Source organism: Cottoperca gobio, chromosome 4 (genome assembly GCF_900634415.1).
Source record: "Cottoperca gobio chromosome 4, fCotGob3.1, whole genome shotgun sequence".
NCBI lineage: Eukaryota > Metazoa > Chordata > Actinopteri > Perciformes > Bovichtidae > Cottoperca > Cottoperca gobio.
The window spans coordinates 22,406,908-22,433,450 of record NC_041358.1 but is presented as its reverse complement, the minus strand read 5'-3'; the positions used below and the strand labels follow the sequence as shown (position 1 = coordinate 22,433,450).

At 41.0% G+C, this 26,543-nt stretch overlaps 1 protein-coding gene across 4 annotated transcripts in view; it reads left to right on the top strand.

Annotated features, from left to right (window-relative positions):
- The window catches only part of sbno2b (strawberry notch homolog 2b), a 59,369-nt gene extending 34,512 nt beyond the window's left edge, over positions 1-24,857 (top strand). For 3 of the 4 annotated variants that reach the window (XM_029429069.1, XM_029429072.1, XM_029429073.1), the window contains 28 exons: positions 5,296-5,472; positions 6,944-7,030; positions 7,790-7,895; positions 8,047-8,207; positions 8,316-8,449; positions 8,555-8,645; positions 8,759-8,902; positions 9,000-9,117; positions 9,210-9,315; positions 9,485-9,638; positions 9,743-9,919; positions 10,224-10,321; positions 10,896-10,978; positions 11,331-11,513; positions 11,874-11,995; positions 12,149-12,280; positions 12,390-12,525; positions 13,887-13,999; positions 15,404-15,475; positions 15,605-15,713; positions 15,827-15,898; positions 15,990-16,133; positions 16,718-16,812; positions 18,034-18,126; positions 18,313-18,444; positions 19,073-19,149; positions 19,447-19,637; positions 20,344-24,857. In XM_029429069.1, the coding sequence (XP_029284929.1) occupies positions 5,296-5,472; positions 6,944-7,030; positions 7,790-7,895; positions 8,047-8,207; positions 8,316-8,449; positions 8,555-8,645; positions 8,759-8,902; positions 9,000-9,117; positions 9,210-9,315; positions 9,485-9,638; positions 9,743-9,919; positions 10,224-10,321; positions 10,896-10,978; positions 11,331-11,513; positions 11,874-11,995; positions 12,149-12,280; positions 12,390-12,525; positions 13,887-13,999; positions 15,404-15,475; positions 15,605-15,713; positions 15,827-15,898; positions 15,990-16,133; positions 16,718-16,812; positions 18,034-18,126; positions 18,313-18,444; positions 19,073-19,149; positions 19,447-19,637; positions 20,344-21,578 (4,542 nt within the window). In that variant the 3' untranslated portion in view covers positions 21,579-24,857. The remainder of the gene's footprint in view (positions 1-5,295; positions 5,473-6,943; positions 7,031-7,789; positions 7,896-8,046; positions 8,208-8,315; positions 8,450-8,554; positions 8,646-8,758; positions 8,903-8,999; positions 9,118-9,209; positions 9,316-9,484; positions 9,639-9,742; positions 9,920-10,223; positions 10,322-10,895; positions 10,979-11,330; positions 11,514-11,873; positions 11,996-12,148; positions 12,281-12,389; positions 12,526-13,886; positions 14,000-15,403; positions 15,476-15,604; positions 15,714-15,826; positions 15,899-15,989; positions 16,134-16,717; positions 16,813-18,033; positions 18,127-18,312; positions 18,445-19,072; positions 19,150-19,446; positions 19,638-20,343) is intronic. The other variant, XM_029429070.1, reaches the window with a different exon arrangement.
- The last annotated feature ends 1,686 nt before the right edge of the window (positions 24,858-26,543 follow it).

The following is a 26,543-nucleotide window of genomic DNA, read 5'->3' as shown; positions in this document are numbered from 1 at the left end:
TATTCAAAAGAGGTCTAACTGCTACCAGTTTACTCAATAGCAAGAATATCAAAGAGCTGGTTTTAGAAGTCATGGGGAAAAAATGGAAAAGCTAAGAGCGCTGCCCTACAGATATGTCTATGTATGACATGCATTCAGCTTTGTTTAACATACTCCAGACAGAAAGAGAGACACCAGTGGTGGCTTTCCTGTTCCAGCCTAGAGAAACACACACACACACACACATCACTCAGGTTCTGTTGACTGCATGTACAAGGTTAACAGCTGACCCGGAGGGGAGAGCCTGGAGTGGGGGTTGTTTTAGTCAGCTGATTATAAACCATGAAATTGACGGATAAGACGGTAGCGCTGTGCAACTGCTCGTTTCATTGGCAGGGTTATGCTAGGTCCTTTTGCACTACCTACATTGCAAACAAGAGCCATGGCATATTGGCATAAAAAGGCCCAGAGGGTAAAGTGTCACAGTTGCTGCTCTAAAAGGCCTTCCTGCTGCAGAATTCTGTGGGAAAACAAAACTAAAATAAACACAAGGAGAGGCTGAAAGGGCAGGGAGAAAAGGTGACAGAGATGGGATGGGAAACAAAGGGGATGGCATTTTAAAAATGGGGGGGGAATAAGTAAGAGATGACAGAAACGTATGGGAGAGATTATAAGGTCATTTGAGGTGTTTGTCTATGTGGGTGTGAAGACAGGGTGACTTGTTTCCTGGCCTTGGAAAAGCTGGCAGTGTGTAGGAGGGGAAAGCCCGGGGCCTGCCTGTCTGGGGCCTTGGCCTGGCCTTGTGCTAAAGCAGGTTATTGAGTTGAACAGGATGTGGCGTAGGACTATATACAGTAGTTCTTACCTGACATTTGCTTTTTGATAGCAGGGGGAAAACATTAGCCTCTCATATGTAGCAGTAACTAAACTAATGGCAGAAAAAGTCCTTTCTTTCTTAGATTGGTTCAATAAATTGTCAGGCTTCATCTCGGTCATGCATCAAAAATTATTGAGGGGTCTTTACAGGTGGAAAGTCGGTAAGGAATCATGTCCTTGTCGTTAAACCAGCAACATGTTGACATGTCAACTGTTATCGACATTTCTAACATGCCAAAGCAAAGTCTGGTGAGAAGTAGCAGCTGGCAACCGCATGAGTGTCACAGGAGCCCTGTGGCTGTCCATATATTCCCCTGAACAACACTGGCGTTAGCAGTGACAAGACCTACAATACAGAGGATTTGACCATACCCAATTTGGAGGAAAATAGGTCAAACTAATCTAGTAACAAGAAAACAGTTGCATCACATTATTCTGTTTTTTTGTTACTAGATTTGTTGCGCTAACAACATTTCTTAATTTGATTTGAGAGGCTGTGATTGTAACACCGTGGAGCTTATCAGGAAACACAAGCTGCTTCTACTGAACGTATTCTTTTAAGGACATTTGTTCAAGAACGGTTCTTATCTGATGAACTATACATACAGTATATTTGAACAAAAGTGGTCTGTTATGATACACACCTATCATCATTGATGGCGTTTAATGATTAGAGACTGTTTCCTTTAATAGTAAGGAGCAACATTTACAGACAAAGAGAGGTGCACAAGCCATGGAAATAGTTTTTTAAAGATAGGGCTGTTAGACTTCCTTGTGTGGTAGCGCCTGAACTTATCATAGGTGTCATAACCAGTGTCATTGTAGTCATTATATTACTTTTCACTTCAACCGAAGCTGCACAAGTCGCATAGTTAAATGTCTTTTCACTGTTTTGTAATTGCTAATATTGTCCTGATTCTTCGAGCTAAAAAACACCTTCAACAACAACCATCAAGCTCTGCTCTAGTTGGGATAGTTGCTTCTGTTTTTCATTGCTGTGTGTCTCTATTAATCATCGGCATGCTGTCATCATCCAGACACTGAAATACAATTTACCGCTTCTGTGGTGACACGAAGTGATGTAAAGTACATTTGTGTGTGTGTGTGTGTGTGTGTGTGTGTGTGTGTGTGTGTGTGTGTGTGTGTGTGTGTGTGTGTGTGTTTCTTCATGAGTACAAGGTTGTTTAGATAGCTCCATGTTATAGACCAGTGGTCAGAAAGATGGCAGTATTTGCTTGTGGTTTCAACTTTGGGGGGACAATATGTTGCGGGCTTTAGCATTCCTAGCACAGGAGAAAATGGTAGTGAAAAAAAGAACATGTGAAAGGAGAATGGACAAATAACGTGCACGTGGGCTTTCGCATGTTCTTCTGTGTACTTGTACACACATACTGTGATTTCTTTCCTTACTGTTCTCAGAAATTACAATAAAGAATTAAAGCAGATTGAATTCCCTGAAAATTATATTTAAAAGAAACACACACACTCATTCAGATTATTATTTTTTTGGATTCAGAGGCAGGATTAGTAGTTGTGTGGCTGTGTGCTGTGGAGGGAGCCAGATTACCATCAGAGCAGTTGGAATTCAAGCCTTATCTCTGCTCGGCAGGACCCACTCTTAGCAACAGCAGATGAGCTAGCCCTCGGTACGGGCCTGCCGGGGGACAAACACTGCTGCCTGTGTTACGCTCTGCTTAACAACTCGATTAGCATGGTACTGGGGTCGGCCGTGTATTGGTTGGCGTCAACCAACCTGCTGCAGTTTTCAGTTATTCTTCTGTATCAAGACTGTTGGGCCTCTTAATAACAACACTGCATCAGCGCAGTATGCCCTGTTACATGAATTTACATGATGTGGAAAACCCAGAAGTCACATCGTAACTTAACACAGATCAATGACCTGCAGGTCTCAATACAAATCACATATTTGAACATTGATTTGAATTAATTCAGTGTAATGAAGCAAGCAAAGCTACTGTGACAGCCCTTAACTTTAATATAACCCAAGTTAAGCTGTATTTTCATATCTAATCTATTTTACTCTTCTACTAACTTGTTTTATTAATTGGTTGTGATCTACTCTGCTGCAGAAGAAAAAACCAACACTGTTTTCCATGCAGAAATACATCTGTCTATGTGCTCATCGGTGTGTTTCCACAATTATGCTTCTGAGAAATGATGCCTCTGGTGATGCGGGATGGGATACAAACACACACAGCTGATGGGATAAATAAAGAAAATGGAGAAAGGAAACCTAGAAATTGACAGGCTACGTGTTGGGGACTGGTAGTGATATGTTCCAGGTACCCGTTCTTCCTCTCCCCCTCTGTCCCCCTAGAAAAGGCAGTTGTTTCACTCAGCTGTCTGAAAACATTTTGAAGAGCCTGTTTTCTGAGCTCATGTCTGATCTTGCCCTCATTGAAGCACACACACACACACACACGCACACGCACACACACACACACACACTAGGAGAAAAGGAAAGAGAAAGGTAGGGTGAGAGAGTTGAAGACTCATATAGCTCCCAGCAAACACTGATAAGCTGAGTGATGTACCCTTGGAAAAGCTCTTTCCAATACACAAACATCCACCCGTTACGTCAGAGGGCAAAAATATACACATGTATCTGTAAGTAGTGAGCCGGTGTTTGTCTGCCTGCTATTCACCACCCTCACTCGGCCCCATTCCCACATGATTTAGTCATGTTAACATAAGGGCTCTGCTTATTGTCTTCTCATGCCTATGAAACATTTTCAGCTGAACTGCGAGTAATGGCTAACAGTCAGCTACGACAGAGGTCGGCACAGCTTCTCGCATTAATCAGAAGCAGCCTGTTGTTGAGATAGCAGCATCACAATGTGTTCAGAAATGTTTTTCTTTGGGTTCTCACAGCATATATTTTCCCCTATCTTTAATAGTCATCTACAGTCATAATAAGATGCTCAACCCCACTCATCACTGCTTGTGGCAGTACAGTATTTCTATATGGAAAAAGTGTCACTCTGGAGGAGCTGTAAGAAAACCATGTAATCATGTTTAAATGCAGCACAGTTGCAGAGATATGTAAACTAACTGTTAAATAACATTCAAGATCAGCACATATTTATACAGAGTAGTTTACAACACAGACAACCAGGCCTTTAAAGGACAACTTCAGCGTTTTGGGAAATATGCTTTTTCGCTCTCTCGCCAGGATTTGGATGAAAAGATTGATACAGTTTGCATGTTTAAATATATGTCTCTTAATATGAAGGCACTGTAAGCAGATTTTGTTTGTTTAATCTTCACAAAAAAGTGATAATTTGATTTGTTTTATGGGGGTTACATGCCAGACTATTTCTTTGTCAGGACCAGTAACCTTCTGGACTCTGCTGGTTACCTGTCAACTGTTTGTGCTAAGCTAAGTTAGCCGGTGGTAGATTCATATATACAGCTCAGACTAACCAACCAAGGTGAGATCCATCTTCTCATCTTAGTGAATAAGCATTTCTCCAAAAACATGGAACTATCCCTTTTTTAAAGTGAGTTAAACTGTAGTATTATAGTCTGGTAGTAGTCATACTGCATCATGGTCCTTGGGAGGGTTTAGTTGGAACATGGGGGTGTGGGAACTTCCACACATGGTGCACAGAGTATAAATATACATGCACACATTGAGGACTACACACAGGCAAACACATACAGTAAAATGGAGATGCATACTCCCATTTCCAAAAACAGATTCTCCTCTGTTCAGTTTGTCATTGTCTACCATATTCTCCCCCCCCCCCCCCTTCCCCATCACTCAATCCCTATCACCCCACATCCATGTTTATAAGTCTCAGGGGGGTCGAGGGGTGCCTGTGAGAGGCTAGTTAAAGAACATGGCATGCTAATGGCTTGGAAAGGATATGAATAGAGGGGCGACTGGAAGGCAGCCATAGCTGAAATGACACACACACACAGACACAAGCACTCTCATTATGCCTGCCCCTCGCTTTCTATTTTACGTGCTCACTCTCACACATCTGTGTGTGATTAGATTTTGTTTAGGCTTCTCGTGTTACTCTCAAAAGAGTGCAGTATTGGCTGAAATCCAGAATGAATAGGCCACCTTTATTGTCTGAGGTTCCCTCCCATCCATACACCTTTTTTCTTTCTTAGGTTTACACATATTATTCCTCTGCTGCACAACCTGTGTGTTGTGTCTGCTATAGGATCTATAGTTATGATTTACAGTCCTTTTTATTTTCCCATGAAGCTTGATGCTAATGGGAGTACTTGGAAAGCCTGTGTCTGTCCGTGGTTGCATACATTGGTTTTGATTTGGGTATCTTACATGCTACTTTCACAATATTAAACTCTTTGTAAGCCGAAGAAAATCTGACTTGCTGCTCTGCCCCAGATGTTTCAGAGGTTAAACATAACCCTCTCTTCCTCTTCCTCTTCCTCTGCCTCCAGGACCTGTCCTGCATTGATGACCTCTCTACAAACTCTCTGTTCTCCTCTCCGGCTGACTCACTGTCAGAGTATGCTGATGCCCAGCCCTTCATCAGCCCAGACAACCTGAACACAGTGCCCACCCTCTGGGACGTCAACACTAGTACCACCACCACACCAGCACAGAGCCAGCTTGAGGTCAGTAGCACACACACTCACACACAAGGGTGCTACATGACACTATCAGATGGGACTTTTATGGTGTAGCTGGGATCGTGTTCATTCTCCTGAAAATACAGAAAGGGCCAACAGCAGCTACAACTCTGTTGGAACCCAGGCTTCAGTGCAATCTATGGAAAACAATTGTTTTCTTTTACTAATGTTTAATTTGACAGTCTCGTGATACCATGGCCGAACAAAGGATTTCCCTCTTGTTAGCCACTCATTTGTTGCGTAATGGATTTGAGCCAATTTGTATCAATTATCTCCTCAGGAAGTAATTAATTGCAATGATCAGTTGCTGTATATTTGAACCATGGCTAATACTCTGCATCCTCAAATAACCTTTTTTAACCTTTAGACAAATAATGCTTCACAGACACTTACTACAAAATACAAATACACACAGGGGTCACGCTCTCTTCAAGTTTGCCTTCTCCACAATAACTATCTCTGGTCTCCATAACAGCCATAGTATCTTGCAACCTTATACAGCGGTTTAAAATAATGATATTCTTACTCCCATCTGTAAAATCCTGAAAGCACAAACGTATAGTGACATTACAGAGACCGGATCAATTGATAAAACTGAGCCTGTGGAAAAGGGTTGCAACTCTGAACAGTTCTTCCTTTGCTCAGTTGAGACCATTGTGCACACAAATCATACATTTTTCTCACAATGTATATACTATAATATATTGAATGAATGAAACCATTTGTTACCAGCTATTTTAAAATTGCCAGCAGAGCGCTTCAGGAGGCTTGATCACATTGGCTCCACATGACTTCTATAGTTGAAAAAAGTCTTTGATTTCAATAACATATTTTTTGTTTAGTACTTCTCATACAAGTTGATCGTGGTACACAAAATAGTATCTTCAGATTAGCGGCCACTATGGAGATCCGTATGAGACTGTGAATTATAATAACCTTTGTTTTTGATTACCTGTCACTTTTAGAAGAAGCTCATTGAAGTGTAGTATATCGTCGGTGATCTGAGAGGAGCGACTTTGTTGAGCGTTGTTCCCCTATCCCAGCTCACATTGCTGTTGAGTCCTCTTTGACTTAGATGGGTCCAAAGATATCTTTTTGATATGAATCGGAGAACATTCATTTCTCCTGCCTTCTGAAAGTCTTTTATGTTTTCCTTTTCATTCTGCCCTCATTTCATCTATTATGCTTCCCAGACGCACACGGCTTTATCTGCCCTTTGTTGTTGTTGTTGTTGTTGTTGTTGTCGTTGGCTTTTCATCGCCAGACAACAAATTGCATTTTGTTGAGTGCTGCTTCATCAGACATCTATGAAGTGCTAACACACTATCGTGCACATTCATATATACTTAACACACACATTCAAGGATTACTCATGTTTTTTGTTACTCTTATGTTGTGAATTTGGCACTGTTTTCATTTGTGTTTTGTATTTCTTCATTTTATGTTTTGTTGACAGCTGAATGGCACCAGCAGGTTTCATGGCTTGGCCAGTTTGGATGATATAACTGCTATTATCAGCACCCCACCTTTAGGAGGATTCCAGGTAGCCACACCAACCCCTCTAATCTGATGTTCAAATGAAACCAAGCTCTCTAACTAGATGAGCCTAATGGCAGTTCTCAATAATGCACAGATATTCAGATTGTTATGTCTAGTGTGCAGCGATTATTGACCTGTGTGTTTCACAATACAAGATGAGGCTTAGACTGTTTTTCATAGCAGCATAAAATGCCACTAATCGAACGCTGAGGGCCACATTTTGACAGTACATAAAGCTACTAGCATGTGATGAATGAAATTGTAATTGTGCCTTCTTTGGCATGTCTGTATTACCACAGATGATGAAAGCATTGCTGCATATTGCATGATTTGGACATTCAGCAGTCTTTTCGAATAGTCTATGTGACAAGGATAGACAGTGTAATATTAACCTGTCAAAATGGGACCCTTTTGCATTTCCAGTTTCTCAGATAACAGTAATCTGACGTAGCCTGAATATGTAAAGCACTCTTTTGTCTGCAGTTAGACGTGTTTCAAAGCTCTCATTCATTCTGCTTCAGCTGGTATTACACACCTTTCAATTTGATCTGTTATTTTGCTCTTGCGCTCGTTACCATTCCCTGATGAGGAGCTCTGTATGTGCTGTGCTAACCCTTTTACTAACTCCTCACCTGCCTCTGACTTTCAGCTACAGTGTCTTTCCTAACTCGTCTTCACCTAAGCTGAAACGAGAAGCGTAACTCCCATATGTGGCTGTTTATTAATGTGTGTTACATTACTGAAGTCTCTTTGTTGTTCCCAGCCCCAGAGAACTCAGCCACCCCCAGAGGAGGAAGAGGATGCTGAGGAAGAGGAGACGGATGAATTGGGACATGTAGACACATATGCTGAGTACAGACCTTCCAAATGTAGGCCACTAGACTGAATGTCAACATCCAGTTACTTATTAATTCATCTACAGTTTTCTTCCTAATATGGCACGACACTTTGCACAGTTTGCTATTAAAGAGGTTTGTAAAATGTTCCCTTCTTTAAACTGCTGTTTTCTTTTTTCCCCAGCCACTATAGGAATTTCTCATCCTGACATAGTGGTGGAGACCAGCACGCTATCCAGTGTCCCCCCTCCTGACATCACATACACTCTGTCTATCCCCGAGTCAACTATTAACTGTGGCCGACTGTCCGCTCTGCAGCTAGAGGCCATCATCTACGCCTGCCAGGTACACACACAGTTCATGAAGCACTTATTCATTGTGTAACTGTGAATGATTAATGTTTTGATTATGCAGGGATCTTTGTTCATGCATTTGCTCTTTGTGCACCCTCAGCAACACGAGGTTATCCTGCAGAACAACCAGAGGGCAGGCTTCCTGATCGGAGATGGGGCAGGGGTTGGAAAGGGACGCACTGTGGCAGGTATCATCCTGGAGAACTACCTTAAGGGAAGGAAGAAAGCACTATGGTAAGAGAGATTTCTAGATAAGAGGATAGAGGATATACTGAGCATGTAGAGGCTAGTTTGTGCTGAATCCGACTGAATGACTGACTTTCCTGCTCCTGCCCTCAGGTTCAGCATATCCAATGACCTGAAATTTGATGCAGAGAGAGATTTCAAAGACATAGATGCACAGACTATTCCTGTGCATGCCTTAAACAAGGTGAGTCCAGGTGTAAATAGTGTGACGAGCTGAGATAATTTGTTTTGTCTCTAAATCTTAATGCATATCTCACGAATACTCTCCTCTTTCGACTGTTTGATTTGTTATTGTAGATTAAGTATGGAGACACAGCTACCTCAGAAGGAGTCCTCTTTGCAACTTACTCTGCGCTGATTGGAGAGAGCCAGGCTGGAGGGCAGCACCGGACGAGAATTAAACAGATCCTAGACTGGTGCAAGCCAGACTTTGACGGAGTTGTATCCTTTCATTTTAACAGCCTCACATCGAACAGTTTTCTAACACAAATTGGTTTTCCATGTCCGCGTTGTTTGCCCTTGACCTTTCCCGTTGCAGATCATTTTTGATGAATGCCACAAAGCCAAGAATGCCACATCTACAAAGATGGGCAAGGCAGTGCTTGACCTGCAAAACAAGCTGCCACGGGCCAGAGTGGTGTATGCCAGTGCCACAGGTGGGCTGACACACAAAATAAACAAACACTCATACACGTAATGCAGTACAACTGAGGATTTTTGAATATTTATTTTGTTATCTCTGCCCCAGGTGCCTCTGAGCCAAAGAACATGATCTATATGAGCCGCCTGGGAATCTGGGGTGAGGGCACGCCCTTCAGAGCCTTTGATGACTTCCTGCACGCCATCGAGAAAAGGTTTGTAGGGTGACACGTTGCAGAGTTTTCCTCAATAGTATTATGTTTTCCGAGAGCCTTTTAATCATGTGGATACATATCTTCAAATGCCTTCCAATCAGTTTGAGGTTGTAGCTGGTTGATCCGTGATTGTGTTATGCTAAATCATTTATATGCTGTTTGTAAACAGAGGTGTAGGTGCTATGGAGATCGTTGCCATGGACATGAAAGTGAGCGGGATGTACATCGCCAGGCAGCTGAGCTTCTCAGGGGTGTCTTTCCGCATTGAAGAGATCGGACTGGACAGTGACTTCAAACTGGTCTATAACAAAGCTGCCATACTGGTGAGCTTCACGCCTGTGTCTACTATATTTGTGTATAATTTTTGGTATTGTGTGTGTGTGTGTGTGTGTGTGTGTGACTATTCACATCTGGAATCTGTGTCCAGTGGGCGGAGGCGTTGCAGGTGTTCATGCGTGCAGCTGATGAGCTGGGCCTGGTCAGCAGGAAGTCTCTGTGGGGGCAGTTCTGGTCGTCTCACCAGCGCTTCTTCAAATACCTCTGTATCGCAGCCAAGGTTCGCTGCCTGGTAGAGCTGGCCCAAAAAGAGCTGCTGGCTGGAAAGGTCAGCACAACACACTCTTGACACACCGAGTCATATTGTATGTATAATCTAGAAGACTATAAATAACCCAGAGGAAGATCCCAGCAGGAGCTGAAGTGAAGAGAACTGCAAGCACAGAATACCTTTTTTTGTAATGTTAATTTGTTGCCGTTTGAAGCATAGTTTTGCCAATACTTTGCTTTGTCTGCATAAGATCAGCAGTGTTGTGGATGTTATTTGTTGGATCTACAATCATCATTAAGATATTGGTACTTTTTTAATTTTATTTGGTTGTTGATGTGCATTTGTTTCACCTCCACCACAGTGCATCGTTATTGGGCTGCAGTCTACCGGAGAGTCCCGCACCAGAGAGGTCCTGGATGAGAATGACGGGCAGCTCGACAGATTTGTCTCTGCAGCAGAGTGAGTAAAAAGGATTTCTGTGGATTTGTTTGTTTATATGTCTGTGTGTTCATTTGAAAGAATATTAATTGAAAAGAAAAACTGTCTTCACTGGGTGACTGCACCCTCTGAACTCCTCCCTTTGTCTGTTAGCTGGAAGCTATTGCAGTCTGGGAGAACACACCCTCACCACATACATTCTATGAAAAGGTCACCTAACATCACATAAAGTCAGTGCTATGACAAACATACAGTAAGCAGTTAAAGTTCCCACCATTTATTCTCAACTAAACCAAATGTTCATTTAGTTAACAACATCATCGACGGAAAACAAGAAAGGGAGGATTCGTGTGATGAGTCATCTGAACTTGTTTGCCCCTAAACGTCTCACAGCAGACTTGCCTGAAGGTTTGAGTTATTAGATAACACGCAACATGTTAATCTGCCTGTCAACAACTGATTATAATATCAGATATAATGAGGCCAACTCAGGAATGTCCTGTATGCAGTGTCTAACTGTCCTGAGTTGTCTCCATCACTTTGCTGTCAGAATAAAAGTTTCTCTCTATTTTGCTCCTCTTCCTCTTTCCTTTAGGGGAGTATTCCAGTCTCTTGTAACAAAACATTTTCCGTCAGAGAAACAGAGGAGAGAGAAAGCCCCAGGGAATAAAAGAAAACGTAAGTGAACACAAAGCCAGCATGTGCACCTTAAATAGTATTAGAACTATTCCCAAACTACCTTTTTCACTCTTATTAAATGTAGCCAGTGCTCAGCTGACACGTCAGGCATTTGCCCTGCAGTCTAATTTAACAGTTAACAGAGTGTTGTTTGTATGTGTGTGTGTGTGTGTGTGTGTGTGTGTGTGTATATCTGGTTGTTAGCATACCACCTGCAGCCTTAATTCAATGTGAAACACCATTTTTCTGCTTCTATTTCTTGGCCTCCCATTGAATGATACTACTAAAAAGGTGTTGTTGAGTTGTACTTCTCGTTTTCTTAATGTAATATCATGTCATCGCTTTGAATCAGGGAAGCCTAGAGGTCGCCAGCCCAAGGTACCGAAGCACACCGTGGATAGCGGTGGTGTGATCAACATCAGCGATGACAGCAGTAGTGACTCCGATGGCATGGACACGGACTCCAACTCCTCACCAGACTCTCTGCTAGACAATGATGATGTCATCTTTGTTAACCACACTAGCTGCCAGACAGGTAGGGAGATGTCAGGTTCCTCACTTTGTGTTGTTTTTGTGACTGCGGCTGTCTCGAAAAAAGTTTAAAACGTTGGCATTCGTATTCTAAATCGACATTCAGCTTTTCTTTATTTGCTTGTCTGTTAATTCTGTTTGAACCAGGTGTTTCTGCACATCAGATAAAGATTAGGCCACACTAATATCATTAGTGTGCTATTTGTGGAATCAGTTTCCATAATGTCATGAAATACAGACATTCAAAGCTTTATTCAAAAACCTCCATAGAAGCTTTGAATGAAGACAAAAGAAGACATTCGGTACAGTACTATTTGCCTATCAGGGTCACATGGTTAATGTCTGCTCTGCTTCCTGTTCACAGCCAGGATTGAGGAGATGAAGCAGGGCCTCCTCAACAAAATATCCGTGCTGGGAAAAGAACTACCTCTCAATACCTTGGACGAGCTCATCGATAAGTTTGGAGGACCAGATAAAGTCTCAGAGGTACGGGCTTAAGACGCTGAACTAGAAACTCCCTGGCCACGGGCATCTAATGAGCTTAAGCTTAAGTGGTATTTGCATGTTTCTTCACCTGTCACCGCTTAAATCAATGTTAAATTCAGTAAAGTGACAATGTGACGGATATTCTTTCCGCAGATGACTGGTCGTAAGGGTCGTGTGGTGCGGCGTCCTGATGGCAGTGTCCGATACGAGTCACGGGCTGAGCAGAATCTTACCATCGACCACATTAACATCAAGGAGAAGGATCGCTTCATGGGTGCAGAGAAGGTCAGATACACCAATCAAATAGATAGGTCATGACATTTTAAGAATGCACGGCTTTATAAACATTGTTCAATAAGATCTTCACTAATAATCCAAACCCTCCTTCCTTCAGTGGGTGGCCATCATCTCAGAGGCGGCCAGCTCCGGGATTTCTCTGCAGGCGGACAAGAGAGTGAAAAACCAGAGGCGCAGGGTCCACATGACCTTGGAGCTGCCTTGGAGTGCAGACAGGGCCATTCAGCAATTTGGTAAGTCAGGAAAAGTAATGTTACGATGAGTCTTTGAGTGTATAAGTCAGTATTATTTTCCCTATTCATGACTTTGTTCATTTGTAATGTCAAACACACATAAAACTACTTCTTTCAGAAAAACAACTCGATACACTACTACTACTATTTATCAATGAGCTGCAAGTTTTTCGTTGCTGCACTTCATGATGTAACATTGAAAGATGGGCTTGACTCTGTCTACGTATATGCCGGAACAAGCAGAGGTTTTTGGGTCAAAGGGTATCGGGACTGTTGAAAGAAAAATGTGTAGAGTAGTTCCGCCTTCAAGGTCAGGAGAGGGTCGCTTCATAAAGCCCTGCCTAGTTTTATCTCGCTCTGATGTGCAAGCCAAGGATTACCAAATAAGAACAAAAGTTGTCTTGTCTCACTGGAATACTACTGGTATTATTCTCACAGTTATTCCACATGATATGCTCTAAACCTTTGACCTTCTGTACTGAAAAGGGTTGCAGTTCTTTAGTATCCGTATTTATTATATTTAGTATCCGTCTGCTGCAAGGCAGGGGAAAGGATTTGTAAATGTCTCTGCATCCATTAGGTATTTCTGAATGCTGCAACTCACACATGCACACACACACTATCACAGAGGAGTGTATAAATACATTGTTTGCCATATGTAGCTTGCTGTAAAGTAATTTCATTAGCAGCCTAAGCATAGTGTGAAACCCTTATTTTGAATCTTGTTCGGCAGGTTGGTTGGTGTTCTAACACGCGCGGCGGTTATTTTTATTTCCTCATAACAGAGTCTGAGGAATTGTCCTCGACTTTTGGCTGTTGGTGAATAAGACGCTGTTCAAGCAGGGGATCTTGAACTGAAACATGCTGTAAAACTGTGGATTTATTGCAGATCAGATCTCATTTGATCTTGCAAATATTATCATGTCGCCTATAATATCCCCTTCTTACTTTTCTTTTTCTAATAAGCAGCCTGTTGAGATGAAATCCATAACTTGTTTTTCGTCTGTCTGGCTTTTGATACCAATAAAGTCTGTTGAAACCAGAGATGTTGCACTAAAGGTGACATATGAAGATAAGTCGCAGTGACATTTCATCAACTCATTCCATTCCAGTGTTGCGTAATTTCAAACCGTAGGAAATTAATACCTTGTTTGTCAAGGATATTTCCATTCAGTTTATTCTGAGTTCTATATTTTTGCCAACAACGTCACAATCATCACACTTGGTGCTCGTCCATCTTTGTTACTTTCCAAAGCTGAAATCCATCATTTTACAATACACTTTTAACAACAAAGTACACAGTAAAATACACTCTGTAGTCCTCATCTTGTACTTATTCTCTCTTGTCATTGTATTTGTAGGTCGCACCCATCGGTCCAATCAAGTGACAGCCCCAGAGTACATCTTCCTCATTTCAGAGTTGGCTGGGGAGAGACGCTTTGCCTCCATCGTGGCTAAGAGACTGGAGAGCCTGGTAAATAAACATAGCCTTTATAGGTGTGTGTGTGTGTGTGTGTGTGTGTGTGTGTGTGTGTGTGTGTGTGTGTGTGTGTGTGTGTGTGTGTGTGTGTGTGTGTGTGTGTGTGTGTGTGTGTGTGTGTGTGTGTGTGTGTGTGTGTGTGTGTGTGTGAATCCTTTTCATCTTGTTATCATTGGGCGTGTGAGAAGAATTGTTCCCCTATAAACATAAAGGATCTGTGTTTTGTATTTATTGATTGTTGCCAACGACTCTGCCGTTTGCCTCTTCTCTCCTCCCTCACCCTCTGGAGGTATTCCCTAACCCAGAAACTCTCCATAGAGAGTTCTCTCTCTCTTTTTATTGTTGGTTTGCTTAAAGTTGCTTCAACCTTTCTCCACAAACCTCAAGAGATTCTGGGTCTTTCCCTTCACCAGCTCAATAATGGAAAACTGAATAAGCAGAAAAAGCAAAAGAAGCTTGTCTGGATAATTTATAACTCTTGGGTTATTTTCCATAATTATCAATGCATTTGAGCACTAGCCGTAATTTATTTCCATAGTGACGCAGCATGACATTTCTTTTGGGGAAAAACAGCAAGAAGAGTTCCAGGAAGTCGTTCATGGGTTTGCCAGCCTTGCTCGGTAAATCGGCATCAAGAATAGGTTACATCTCGTCTGCCTGCCTGAACCCGATACGCACACGCACACACACACACACACACACGCGCAGAGTTGCTTCAACTTAGACAGCTGAATACCTTTGCAACGGGCTCACTCCAGATCAATAGTGTAGTCATATTTGGCGAAGACATCCATTTTTGTTTTGGTATCTCACAACATCTTTCTGTGTGGGATGGGTCTGCTGTTGACTTTGCTCAGTCTCCAAATCTGGAGTATAGAAAACAATCAAACACGGGCCGGGATCTTAAATAAACCCTCTTTCATGTACATGTTTGACGTATTCATGCGAGACTACTGTCACAGTTCAATCCCTCGTTCTTTGACTGGGATTTGTTTTAGAAGTACTGTAGATACATGCACACCACTGGTCAACACCAGTTATATTAAACCTATTAAACATATTTGCTCAACATAGTTGTAGATTTCCAGGTTATTAAAAACGGTGCCTGCAGTAGTGTTGTTGTAAAGGATTTCTGTATTCCACAATCAGGTTAAATACTGTATCTTTTCTAATGAGAAGAGCAGAACGAGAGGGCTTGAAGTCCAGGCTGTTACCTACTGTAAGGTTGTGTTAATCCTATAATGGCTTACAAGGCTGAGCAGTGAAGTCAGGTTGTGTTATGATGATCAACGGCAAACGTTGTCCCACGTCACTTTGTCCATCTGTATTAGTGTGATGATGCTCTGAAGGCTGTTAACCTAATACTAATAATAACACTGTTGCTAATCCACTTTGCAGGGTGCATTAACCCACGGAGACCGAAGAGCCACAGAATCCAGAGACCTGAGCAAGTACAATTTTGAGAACAAGGTACGCAAATGTAACAACAACTGAAAATAAAATATGTGTCAAAACCGTTATTTAGTTTTATATTTGTGTTGCTGAATGATCTTTCTGAATGTGTTTGTCAATACCAATTCCATGTCCCTTCTCTTGCAGTACGGCACCAAGGCTCTGGATAAAATCACCAAAGCAATCCTCGGCCACATAGAGAACAAGGTGCCCCCTCCCAAAAGCTACCCCGGGAGTGAAGCCATGTTCTTCAGAGGTATGTTTGAGCTTTGGTTGACTGTCAGCGTCGGTCAACAGAAGAACAACGTTACCAGCACAAAGTTTACTGCGATCACATCCGTAAAACATCTGTGTTGTTCTTTATTTCAGAGATGAAACTTGGAATGATGGATGTGGGCATCTTTTGTAGGGAGCCTCGCTTTGGCATCAATACTGAGAAAGGTAGAGTACCCAAGAAGCATGCAGGCATATTGTATATACTTCAGATGAACGTTAATGTAATTAACTGTTCTGTGTTGGATCTTTATCCCAGACTGCAGCATCACAAAGTTCTTAAATCGCATCCTCGGCCTGGAGGTCCACAAGCAGAACCAGCTCTTCCAGTACTTCACTGACAACTTTGACTACCTAATCGAGAAGGATAAGAAGGAGGGCAAATATGACATGGGAATCCTAGGTATGGCGGTCGAGTATTAATCAAATCACAGCATGGGTTTAGGTTTTACATAAATGCAAAGTAAATGCAGGTATTTGGACATGTGTTCTATCGGAAATAAAGCGTAATTATTGAAACAAACAGCATCTCTCTCTCTCTCCTCGCAGCTATCTTTCAACTGTTACTACTTTGTTACTACTGCAGATACTTTTCTTTCTCATTCTTATTATTCATATCCGGATCTTTCTCTGCTAGACGTACAGCATCAACACGTCATCAAAATCCATTGTTGGGCTCAAACACCGCAGGAGCGCGCAGCGTGTGTGCGACGCAACTGATTACAGAACGTTATCGTTCATCAGTGTGGACACTAATACGTTATATTTATGGTTATCGTTCTTAGTGTGGACGGCCCTTATCATAGCGCAAAGTATGTTATTAACCAATTACATCATTACGTTGCTAAACACTGACAACAGTTTCCTTTCTTCAATTGTCTGTGAGCATATACCGCACACTGGAATGTGATTGGCCCTTAAGGGATTGAAAAAGAAAGATGCGTCCTGATCTTCTAATGTGAGTATTTATTGTGCGCCGCTTGACAGATCTTGCCCCGGGTAACGATGAGATCTACGAGGAGAAGCAGGAAACTTTCTTGACTGTTGGAAACCCTCAGGATGGACAGGTTGTGCTCTATAAGGTAAGCACCTCATAGCCTCATATTTCAAGTATTTTGTTAGATGGCCTTTTTGAAACTCATTGTACATCACTGATCCGCCTGTGTTGTGACTACTGCAGGCAAAATATCATTACTGTATCAAATCTAGACATCTGTGAAGTCGAGAGTTTTAAAGGAGCCAAAAGCAGAACGATTAGGAAAGTGCTTGATTTTCAACGTAATCAGGTTTTATTCTCACGTAAAACAAAAATATTTTTTTTATATCTGAAATCAAACAATCCCTTCGTCATTTTTGTTTGTATAAGATGCATAAAAAAAGTAGCAACATACATTGAATGCTGTGGGTGTAAAGGAACTCTTAAAACCTTTGTTTTGTTCGCAATTGCATTTATAGAGCAATTTTAGGTTTTGATGATAAAGGTTTTGAAAGTCTGGAAACAAACCCAGACAGTCTGGTGAGCACAGGCACATTCACAGGCCCAGGCTGATCTTCAGGCATGACACGTCACAAACCAGAAGGTTATTTCTATGAATATGCATGATGCCTAAAAAATTCAAATCTTGTGCTCTCTCTTTTGAGTTAAACCCAGTAGGGCTTGAAGGCTCCCGATAGACCAAAACAATGAAAGTTCATGTTAAATGGCAGCTAAGCTGTCTTCACTGATTATAAATACCAATGAACGACTTTGAATGCACAAAGAGTTTTGTGACGAGGTTCACACTGTGCAGTTTTTTGCATACAAAGAGACTTGGTAAAAGCTGCAGGCCCAGAGGTAACTTGAGTAGCTTCCGCTGCATGATATGATGATTGATGTCACTCTTCCAGCAGTAAGGCTGTTATCATACAGGCTTAGCCCAGGGCCTATATAGACACTAGTGGCAGCTGAGAACAGAATAATTACCGATATATATCTTCTGCTTTTTACTGTCGGCTGCAGGCTAACCTGCATTTGACATTTCAAAGTCGGAGGTGGGCAGAATACTGCACAGCTAGTTTTAAGGAACATAAAACAACTACAAAGAGGCTGAACAACTATAAAGTCTGTGTTTCTTGCTCCTATGTAGGTGGTGGGGTCTTTTGCATGTCTGTCAACTGCGGCCCATTCTTCCATAATCCACCTATCTCTGGGTGTTTTTAAATATATGTTAGAAGAAGTACTCAGCAGTGTGTGGTTGTACAGCTGCTTTGTCCCTCCTCTTTCACAGCACGTTTTAAGTCTCTGTTGCTTGTTGTCCCTGTAGATCAGTGTGGACAGAGGCATGCCCTGGGACGAGGCCTTCAACAGGTCACTGAAGCTCAGCGGTCCTGACGACGGATTCTACCTGTCGCTGAAGGTGAGTCCATGAAAAGCAAACTAAACCTGAGCTCTACTGTAAAAGGCACTCTATGTTTATGATTTATTATTTGAATACAGACCTCACAGAATAGCAATGTGATGACACAATGGATGTCCACCGAAAGGTTATTATGAGTCCCCAAGACGGTGCAAATAATTCACTCTCTGTGTGGCTTCTCCACAGCTGCGAGGTAACCACCCATGCGTGCTCCTAGCTGAGCAAGGAAGAGGCAAGAACCTCATTGTCTACAAGCCGAATATTGGCAAGCAGACGCATCCCGAGAGCCTGGACAACCTGCAGCAGCGTTACCGGAAGGTAATTGGCTCAATTGTCTGTTGAAGAAGCAATTTGGCTTAAAGTTGTGTCTATATATATATATATCCGTGTCCATATACTGAACAATGTCACCACACAGTAGAGAAACAAACATTTTTACTTTCATCTTAATATTATAAAGGTCATATGTGAGCTTATATTGTCTTGAGTTTTTTGTAAGACAAAGCTGGAGTATAAAGTACTGTTTGTGGAGTCTGATGCCCCCTTGTGGCCATGGTGGAGTACTGAGCCAGGAAATGTTCAAGGCACTCTCGATCTGTGGGACATATTCAATGTGGGAATATTCTACAGACTCCTCAACTCATTAACAAAAACATGATGAGTGTACATGGGACAATGGGAATGATGAAGTTATTTTGTAGTAATGTTGTTTATTAAAGCTGTAACTGTGTCCCTTCCCTACACGAACAACGAGGTGATTATTAATGATCTTTTAGCACCAAACACAATAGTCATCTTGTCCTTGACAATAACTATAAACAAGATGGAACTGAATTTAGAGACACCTCTTTATTACTAAAGTTTTTGTGTTGGTAAAATGTTTGTTTTTTAAGCTGAGTAGTGGAGTTATTTTCTGATTTGAGTGTTTGTACATTTCCTTTTCCAGGTGACTCCAGAGGAAGCCAGGGACAGCTGGGAGAACCAGTTCACCTTCTCCTTCAAGAAGTGTAGCCATGCCAACTGGTAAGTAGGAATCCACAATGTCCTTTGGGATTAATGGCTCAAGGCATCCAATCAGGCTGTTGTTACTAATTCAGTCAGGGTGGTTTTAAGGTCAGATGCCATTCCCAAGGATTTGCAGATCACCTGAGAACTAGTCATGAAGAAATAACCTGCAATTCTCACATGTGTACATGTGTTTAAAACCTAGTCCCTCAACCTGCCGTAGTTTCCCTGAAACGGGGATATGCAAGAAATGTATGTGCCCTTTTTGTTGTCTTCTTAAAGTATTTGACTTCGTCTTTCCTGTCCTTTCCCTAGGAATGGGAAGTGTAAGAAAATAGAGGAAGGTCATGAGTGTCTGCAGGGAATGCGCCTCCGTCAGTACCACATGTTGTGTGGTGCTCTGTTGCGTGTGTGGAAGCGTGTGTCCGATGTGGTGTCTGACGTCACCAGCTCCAGCATCCTGCAGATTGTCCGCCTTAAAACCAAACAGCATAACAAGCAAGTCGGTGAGTACCCCCCCCCCCCCCCCCCCCCCCCCCCCCCCGATTCAAGTCTCTCGCACTTCTTCATTGATAAAAGAGGAAAAGTTCTCAAATGTGAATTTGAATGACCTGATGTCAGTGAGTTTTGATGGTAAAATGTGATGCTGACACCAAATTGAGGAAATGAAATTGTCGCTCACACTCCAGATTTGTCTCCTATGAACTCCTGAGTACTGCTTTGACACTTGTGAAATTATGAGGCCAGAAATGTAGAAAATGTTGCAATTCAACATGACATCTATAAAAACACAACAGCATTATTTGATCTACATTCTCTGTGCACTACACACAGATTGTATAAAGATAAAGAAGAACAATACTCTGTAGATATGTATTTTTAGAATCATAAAACAGAGGGTGCATCACAGGCACGTAGCGGTGCATATTCAGTGCTGTGATATCACCTTTAAATGAAGCCGTCGTCGTAGGAAGATCTCTGCTTTGGTTTGTCAAGTGTTTAGTTAACAATTAATTTGGTAAAAGGCATTGCATTCAATAACCTAAAAACATTACATTTTAAATCAATCTATTGATTTGTATTTTGGTTATTGTAGTTGGTGTTCAATTTCATTTTGAGTGAAGTTAACGGTCTTAAATCTAACTTGCTTAAAGATGTAGGAACCTTGTTTTAGTATTTCTGTGACCTGACTGTACTCCTCATCTGTCGCAGGTATCAAGATCCCAGAGAACTGTGTGGCCCGTGTGCGCGAGGAGCTGTTGCTAATGGACGAGGAGGTGAAGAAGAGACGAAAGGAGAGGGAGCAGCAGGCCGCGGAGCAGCGGGTGGCTCAGGACCGCAAGCGTAAAATGGAGCAGGATAACAAACACCTCCTGTCCAATCTGTTCAACCATAAGCCCATGGTTAACCAGTCCCTCGCACAGTCTCTGGCCCAGAGTCAGCTCAAACAGAAACTGAACCAAAACGCTCAACAAAGGACGCAAACTGGGAGCATCTCTCAGCTACAGAGACTGCAAGCCCAAGCCCAAGCCCAGTTCACTTTACAGCAGCCCTCCCAGAACGTACCCCTGTTGTCTTTACAGAGAAACCCCGGGCAAACCCAGCAAAGGACCCATAACAGCTGGCCCAACAATTCCACCACCAACCAGGGCCCTGTCCCCAACCCGGTTGGCATCCTCTCCAATTTCTCTCAGTTTTACCCACAGTCCTTTGCATCGTCTTATCAACAGCTGAAGAACACAACACTTCATCCACTCCATCAGACCACACTGTCTCCCAACTTGTCCTCCAAGAATCCCCTGGATGAGATCTTGGACCTGACTGTGGGCTCCCCATCTCCCTCCCCAGACACCACGGAGGGTGGACTGAATCTGGAAAGTTTGGCAGGACACTCTGCAGCATTCCCAGATGACTTTAATCTGGAGTCTCTGATCTCTCAGACGGCACAGAATGCTCAGCACGCTGCACAAATACAGCAGCCTCATTTGCTACAGCAGCAGCAGCATCTGCAGGCAACACAGCAGCGGAACCCGAACATGCTGGCCAATAACCACCACCAAGACTTGTTAGATTTATTTGACTTGCCCCTGTCTCCCCAGATGCCCACACAGAAAGCCAGCCCTTCATCCTCTACCTCCTCCTGCTCTTCCTCCGCGTCCTCCACCTCAAACAACCTGGTTCCACACGTCTCCGCCGGCCTCCTGCCCGCCTCCAGCCTCATCCCAACATCATCCCCCTCTTCTCTCTTCTCCAGCCCGTCCTCGTCCTCCTCTCTGTTTTCCAACTCTTCCCCTCACTTCTCTTCCAACTATCTCCTCCCTCAGTCAGACTCGCTATCCTTACCCAACGGCCACTCCGGCACTCTAGACGTTCGCGAGGCTCTGAACAGCATGCTACAAGACGGCTCGGACCGCAAATCTGTCATTAAGTACCGGCCACAAGACTAAGAGCTTAAACGGCAACAGCTCGTCTGGACTTTGTTTTTCTTTAGTTCATTTTAGTTTTGTCTTTTAAAGCAGATTGTGTCTTGTTTGCTGCTGTCTATGATCGCACCCTCGGACCTACTCCCTCTCTCCCCTCAGGGCCTATAGTCACGTCACTGCCTGTCCTGCACTCGGCTCACCCTTCTCTTTATCCACCTGTAGCGTTCACCTGCTTGAGGCTGTTTAGGCGATTGTGGGCTCCATCAATATCAGATTTCTGCACCAAAGTGTGAAAGGCAGCTGTATAAAAAAAAAAGAAACAAAAGTGAAACAAAAAAGAAGAAACTGTATTTTATTGAACATACGAGCTGTCAAAACAAAAGCTCATTCATTGAGGTGTGGAAATCTTTTAATAAACCTCCCGCTGCTGATTTTACGAGGTATGATTGGTGAAGTTGCTGGAAGCTCTAAATGCCTTTCACCAGTTAAAACCACATCATTAGACTTTGCTTTACTGTTACTTCGCTTCATGGCCGTTTGTCTTGACTAAAACAAGGCTGTATGCAAGGCTTGGTTTGAGTGAAACAAAAGATACATTGAACTGGAAGATGAGGAAAAGCAAACAGATGAAATCTTTTAGCTGATAAGCCATGAAATGCCTCAGTTTTCATTTTTTCTCTTCTACATGCTCCCTATTGTTTCTCTCCCTGCTTGTATGAACACTAGTGTGAGGAAAAAGGGAGAGGAAGAGCAGTCTGCTGTTGCAAACAGTGCCTTTGGAGAAATCTATAAATGCAGTCTTTAAAAATCCATGTAGCCTAATGTATAGATTTGTACTCTTGAGCGTTGGTTTTCATTTTAATTTAAACATGGTATATTTGTATTTAACTTTTAGCCCCCTCAGTCAGTCAGTCAGTCAGTCGATGTTTGTGTTACACTATGCTGGTGGCGGGTTTCAGGAAGAAGCCTCCATTAACTCTGTATGTGTTCGTATGATTGTCTGTGTAGCTGCTCTGAAAACGAGAGCAGCGGACTCGTCCTTTTTTCTGTGTCTTTCTGTCCCTGTTGATGCGAGCGACATTGTGCTACATGGTCAGTACGGCACGGATTATTGAGCAGCATGGATATAAATTGTGTCCAAAAATGTTATCACCGCCCCCCCCCCCCCCCCCCCCCCTTTTTTTTTTCTTTTTTTTAAAAGCTGACAATAACATTTAGTGATGTGACTCCTGGTTTGATTGATTTTGAATTTCTCAGGAAAGTCTCGAGTGCTTTGTTGTTGTTTTGTGTCATTTTGACCAACAAACATGAACATTTGTTTCTAAGTACAGTGGATGACAAAGAATTTCAAGCTTTTTATTGTCTTGATGTCTGAAAAGAAAATCCTGTTGTTGTTTTTAGCGATTATAAATAGCTAGTGTTAGACAAATTTCTCAATAAGTGCATTTCCATTTCAGGCGTCAAGACTATAAAAAGATTTGAAACGTGCAGACTTGTGATGTTCTCTGTGTATGATAGTACATATTTAAAGACCTGTGAGATCTGGCCATCTTTGTGTGAAAACGATGCACTGTAGTTGGTTCATGACAAAATGCCGGGATAAGTTCAAGTGATCAAAAAGCAATAAAACCATATTCTACATTTTATTGTGAAACAGAAATGCCTAAGTACTGTTTACGCTCAACAGGCAAAGCTTTGTGGTTACCTTTGCATGGTATGAATCTTCTTATTTCTGTTGTGCTTCATAGTCTTTTAGTTAAACAGATTCTGAAATGCATACAACCTTTTTGTATAGTAAGTTTTCACGGGATGAGCGCAATGCGTTCTTGATGTTTTAGTCATCGTTATTATTAAAAGTTATTGTTATTTATATTTAAGGGATATTTAGATTTTAGATATGTTATCCTGCTTATTAGAATAGTTATGGAAATGTTTGGTCAGGGAAGTTTCTAGTTTTCAAGATTACTATAAAACAAATTCTATTATAACCTGCCACCAAATAAGATTGCACTGTTCTGTACTGCTGTACAGTGTCTGGATTTATTTCTGCTCATGTCAGTTTTGCTTTTTTCTCAAGTACAATTGTTTCTCCAACTCGTAGACCTTTTGTCAGGCCTATAGTTTGCAGAGAGATACCAAAGTATTCCACAGACACCCCGTAAAGTTACTGGCTCTAAGATATCAGACCTTTTATCAATCTCAGGAAGAAACCTACAAGAGGTGTGACGGCGGGGCGTTTAGCAGAAATATATAATTTCCCCTTATAACCGTGGTGAAACTAACCAGTACATGTGCTATTCTGTTCTTAACTGTGCTGTGACTCTTGCTGTATTTATGTTTTAGACTTAATGTGATGGGTTTGTTGTTTGTCCTTGTGAACATGTCAGTGATTATAAATGTTTATGCCTTCTTAGGGCAAAGATCAACGGCTGTTTCTTTTTTAAGTAACTTCTTCTGTGGATAGTTTTATTCGGGTTGGACATTAAATTCATGTTAACGCTGACAGATTGTTGAGTCTATTCGCACCTGGGTTATACTGATATGTGCAATTGATCTGTCCAAGCCTCAGTGTAACACATTTTTAGGTTCAGACTCTTTTTTTTTTATTTGCGGCATCTTACTATATCATGTTTGGCTGGTACTCTTATTCATTTATTCTTTTAATATTCCTCATCAGGCACATTCCGACACATCAGTCTGCAAAATATTTACCTTCGATTTTGTTTTATAGTCACAAAAATAAAGCTTTTTTTTGCATTTTAGGGATAAGGAGGAAAAAAAGCTTAGTTTTTTTTTTCTTTACAGATTCATAGTAATAGTGTATTTAGGCATTTTATCGTTTTATTATCATTTTGCACTAAGAATGGCATAATCAAGTTACTGTTCTCTTGTGGGTTATGATTGATTGTTGCAAGCTTGTTGTTTTTCTGATCTTTGATGGATAGCTCTGTGTATACTGTAACCATCTTTTTTGTTTCTCCACCGTTTGCATACTTCAACATGTTATCACTCTCAAAATAATTTATTGCTAACAAAAAAATGAAACAAAAAACATGCTACTGATTGTATGTATTTTTAAACAAAGCCTATTTTTTCTGTAAAAAAAGAAACCGTGTTCAGCACTTTTATTCTGGGTTGTGCTTTTGTTTTCTATATATTTATAATTTAGATCCAAATGTATATATTGTAAAATTTGTGCCTTTCGACTAATTCTTTAAAAGGTTTTCTACTCATTAAAGGAAGGACTATATGAAATTGCAATCTTAACTTTGTAAACAAATAAAAACTTGAAGATTGCTGAAACTCTGAGTCTTTTGTTCATCGGGGTTGTCTCATTCTTCCCCGCCCAGTTTAGGGAAAGGCCTTTGTCCTCACTCCCAGCATGTGACATCCAGTGGTGGACGAAGTACTCAGATCTTTTACTTAAGTAAAAGTAGTAATACCAGAGTGAAAAATGCTGTTACAAGTAAAAGTCCTGCTTTCAAAATTACAAAAAGTATTGCCGTCAAAATGTAGAAGTGTAAAAAGTTCCTAAAGTAAGTTGCAGCTGGTGACTATTTTATTTTATTACTATACTATAGTAGTATCGGGTAGCTTGTGAGTTTCAATAAGGGATCAATAAAGTTTTATCCTAACCAATAATAATACATGATCAATTATTTGTGATTATATTTTATGATATTAATCTGAATCTTCAAAGTAACTGAAGTTATCAAATAAATGGAGTTGAGTAGAAAGAGAAATATTTGCCTTTTAAATTGTAGTAGAATAGAAGTAAAGCATTAAATGGAAATACTACCTCAACGTGTAGTTTAGTACTTAAGTACCCTCATTTATTTAAACAAGTATTCATATATATACAAAGTGTATGCATTTTAAGAAATGATATTGTTACAAAGCATATGAAATAATAAGATAAAAATAATAATCAAAGAAACAATAAAAATAAAGAAAATAAAACAGTAATACAAAGTGAAGAACTGTTACTGATGTGCTGCAGTATCAGGTTAAAAATCTGAGAAACATCTTGACTTTGAACAAGTCTTAACAAAGACAGTGTTTGGGGGGTGGGGGCAGGTAGGATGAGGGGCTTTTTATGCATGTAAGCATTGGTGGAAAAGTACTCAGATCTTTTAGTAATAGAAGTATAGTAGAAATATTCTTATATATTACAAGTTACACAATTTTGCCTTTAAAAAAGTACAAAAGTATTTGCATCAAAATATACTTAAATACCAGTAGTAAAGGTACAGAATAATATATGTTTATTTATTTATTCATTTTAATTACTGTACAAACGTCTGGGTAGCTTGTGAATTTCCCCAGGTGATCAATAAAGTCTTATAATAAGACATAAACAATTTGTTGATTATATTTTGTATTGTTAATGTCATTCTGCAAAGTAACTAAAGTTATCTAATAAATATTGTGTAAATTAAGTACAATATTTGCCTCTGAATTGTGGTGGAGTAGGAGTATAATTAAAATACTTAAGTTAAACTGTGAAATCTGTGCACACAATACACTTGGTACACATGTTTGTAGTTACACTGTAGACTATCTGCACATAACTCTAGTTTCTCTTATGAAAATGTATTTATATCTCAAGTTCCCTTCATATAACAATGAAGCAAAGAGGTGCAATTATATAAGTAAATGGTCATAAAATAAGAAGCATAGCTTTACGGTCATCATCTTTGAGTACAAGTTTGCCATACTTATATATTTTATGCTACTTTATACTTCTATTCCACAACATTTTGCAGGCAAATGTAGTACTTTTTACTCCACTATATTTATTGAACATCTAGTTACTTTGCAGATTTACTTATTAAATTATTACAAAAAATAAATTATGATATATATTATTATAGGTTAAAATATCAAGCAGTACATAAAGTAATTAAAATGATCTCCACCTCTACCAGCTGCAACAGTGAAGTGATGAACACATTAATGCATCAATAACATTCTGCATAATGAGTAGAC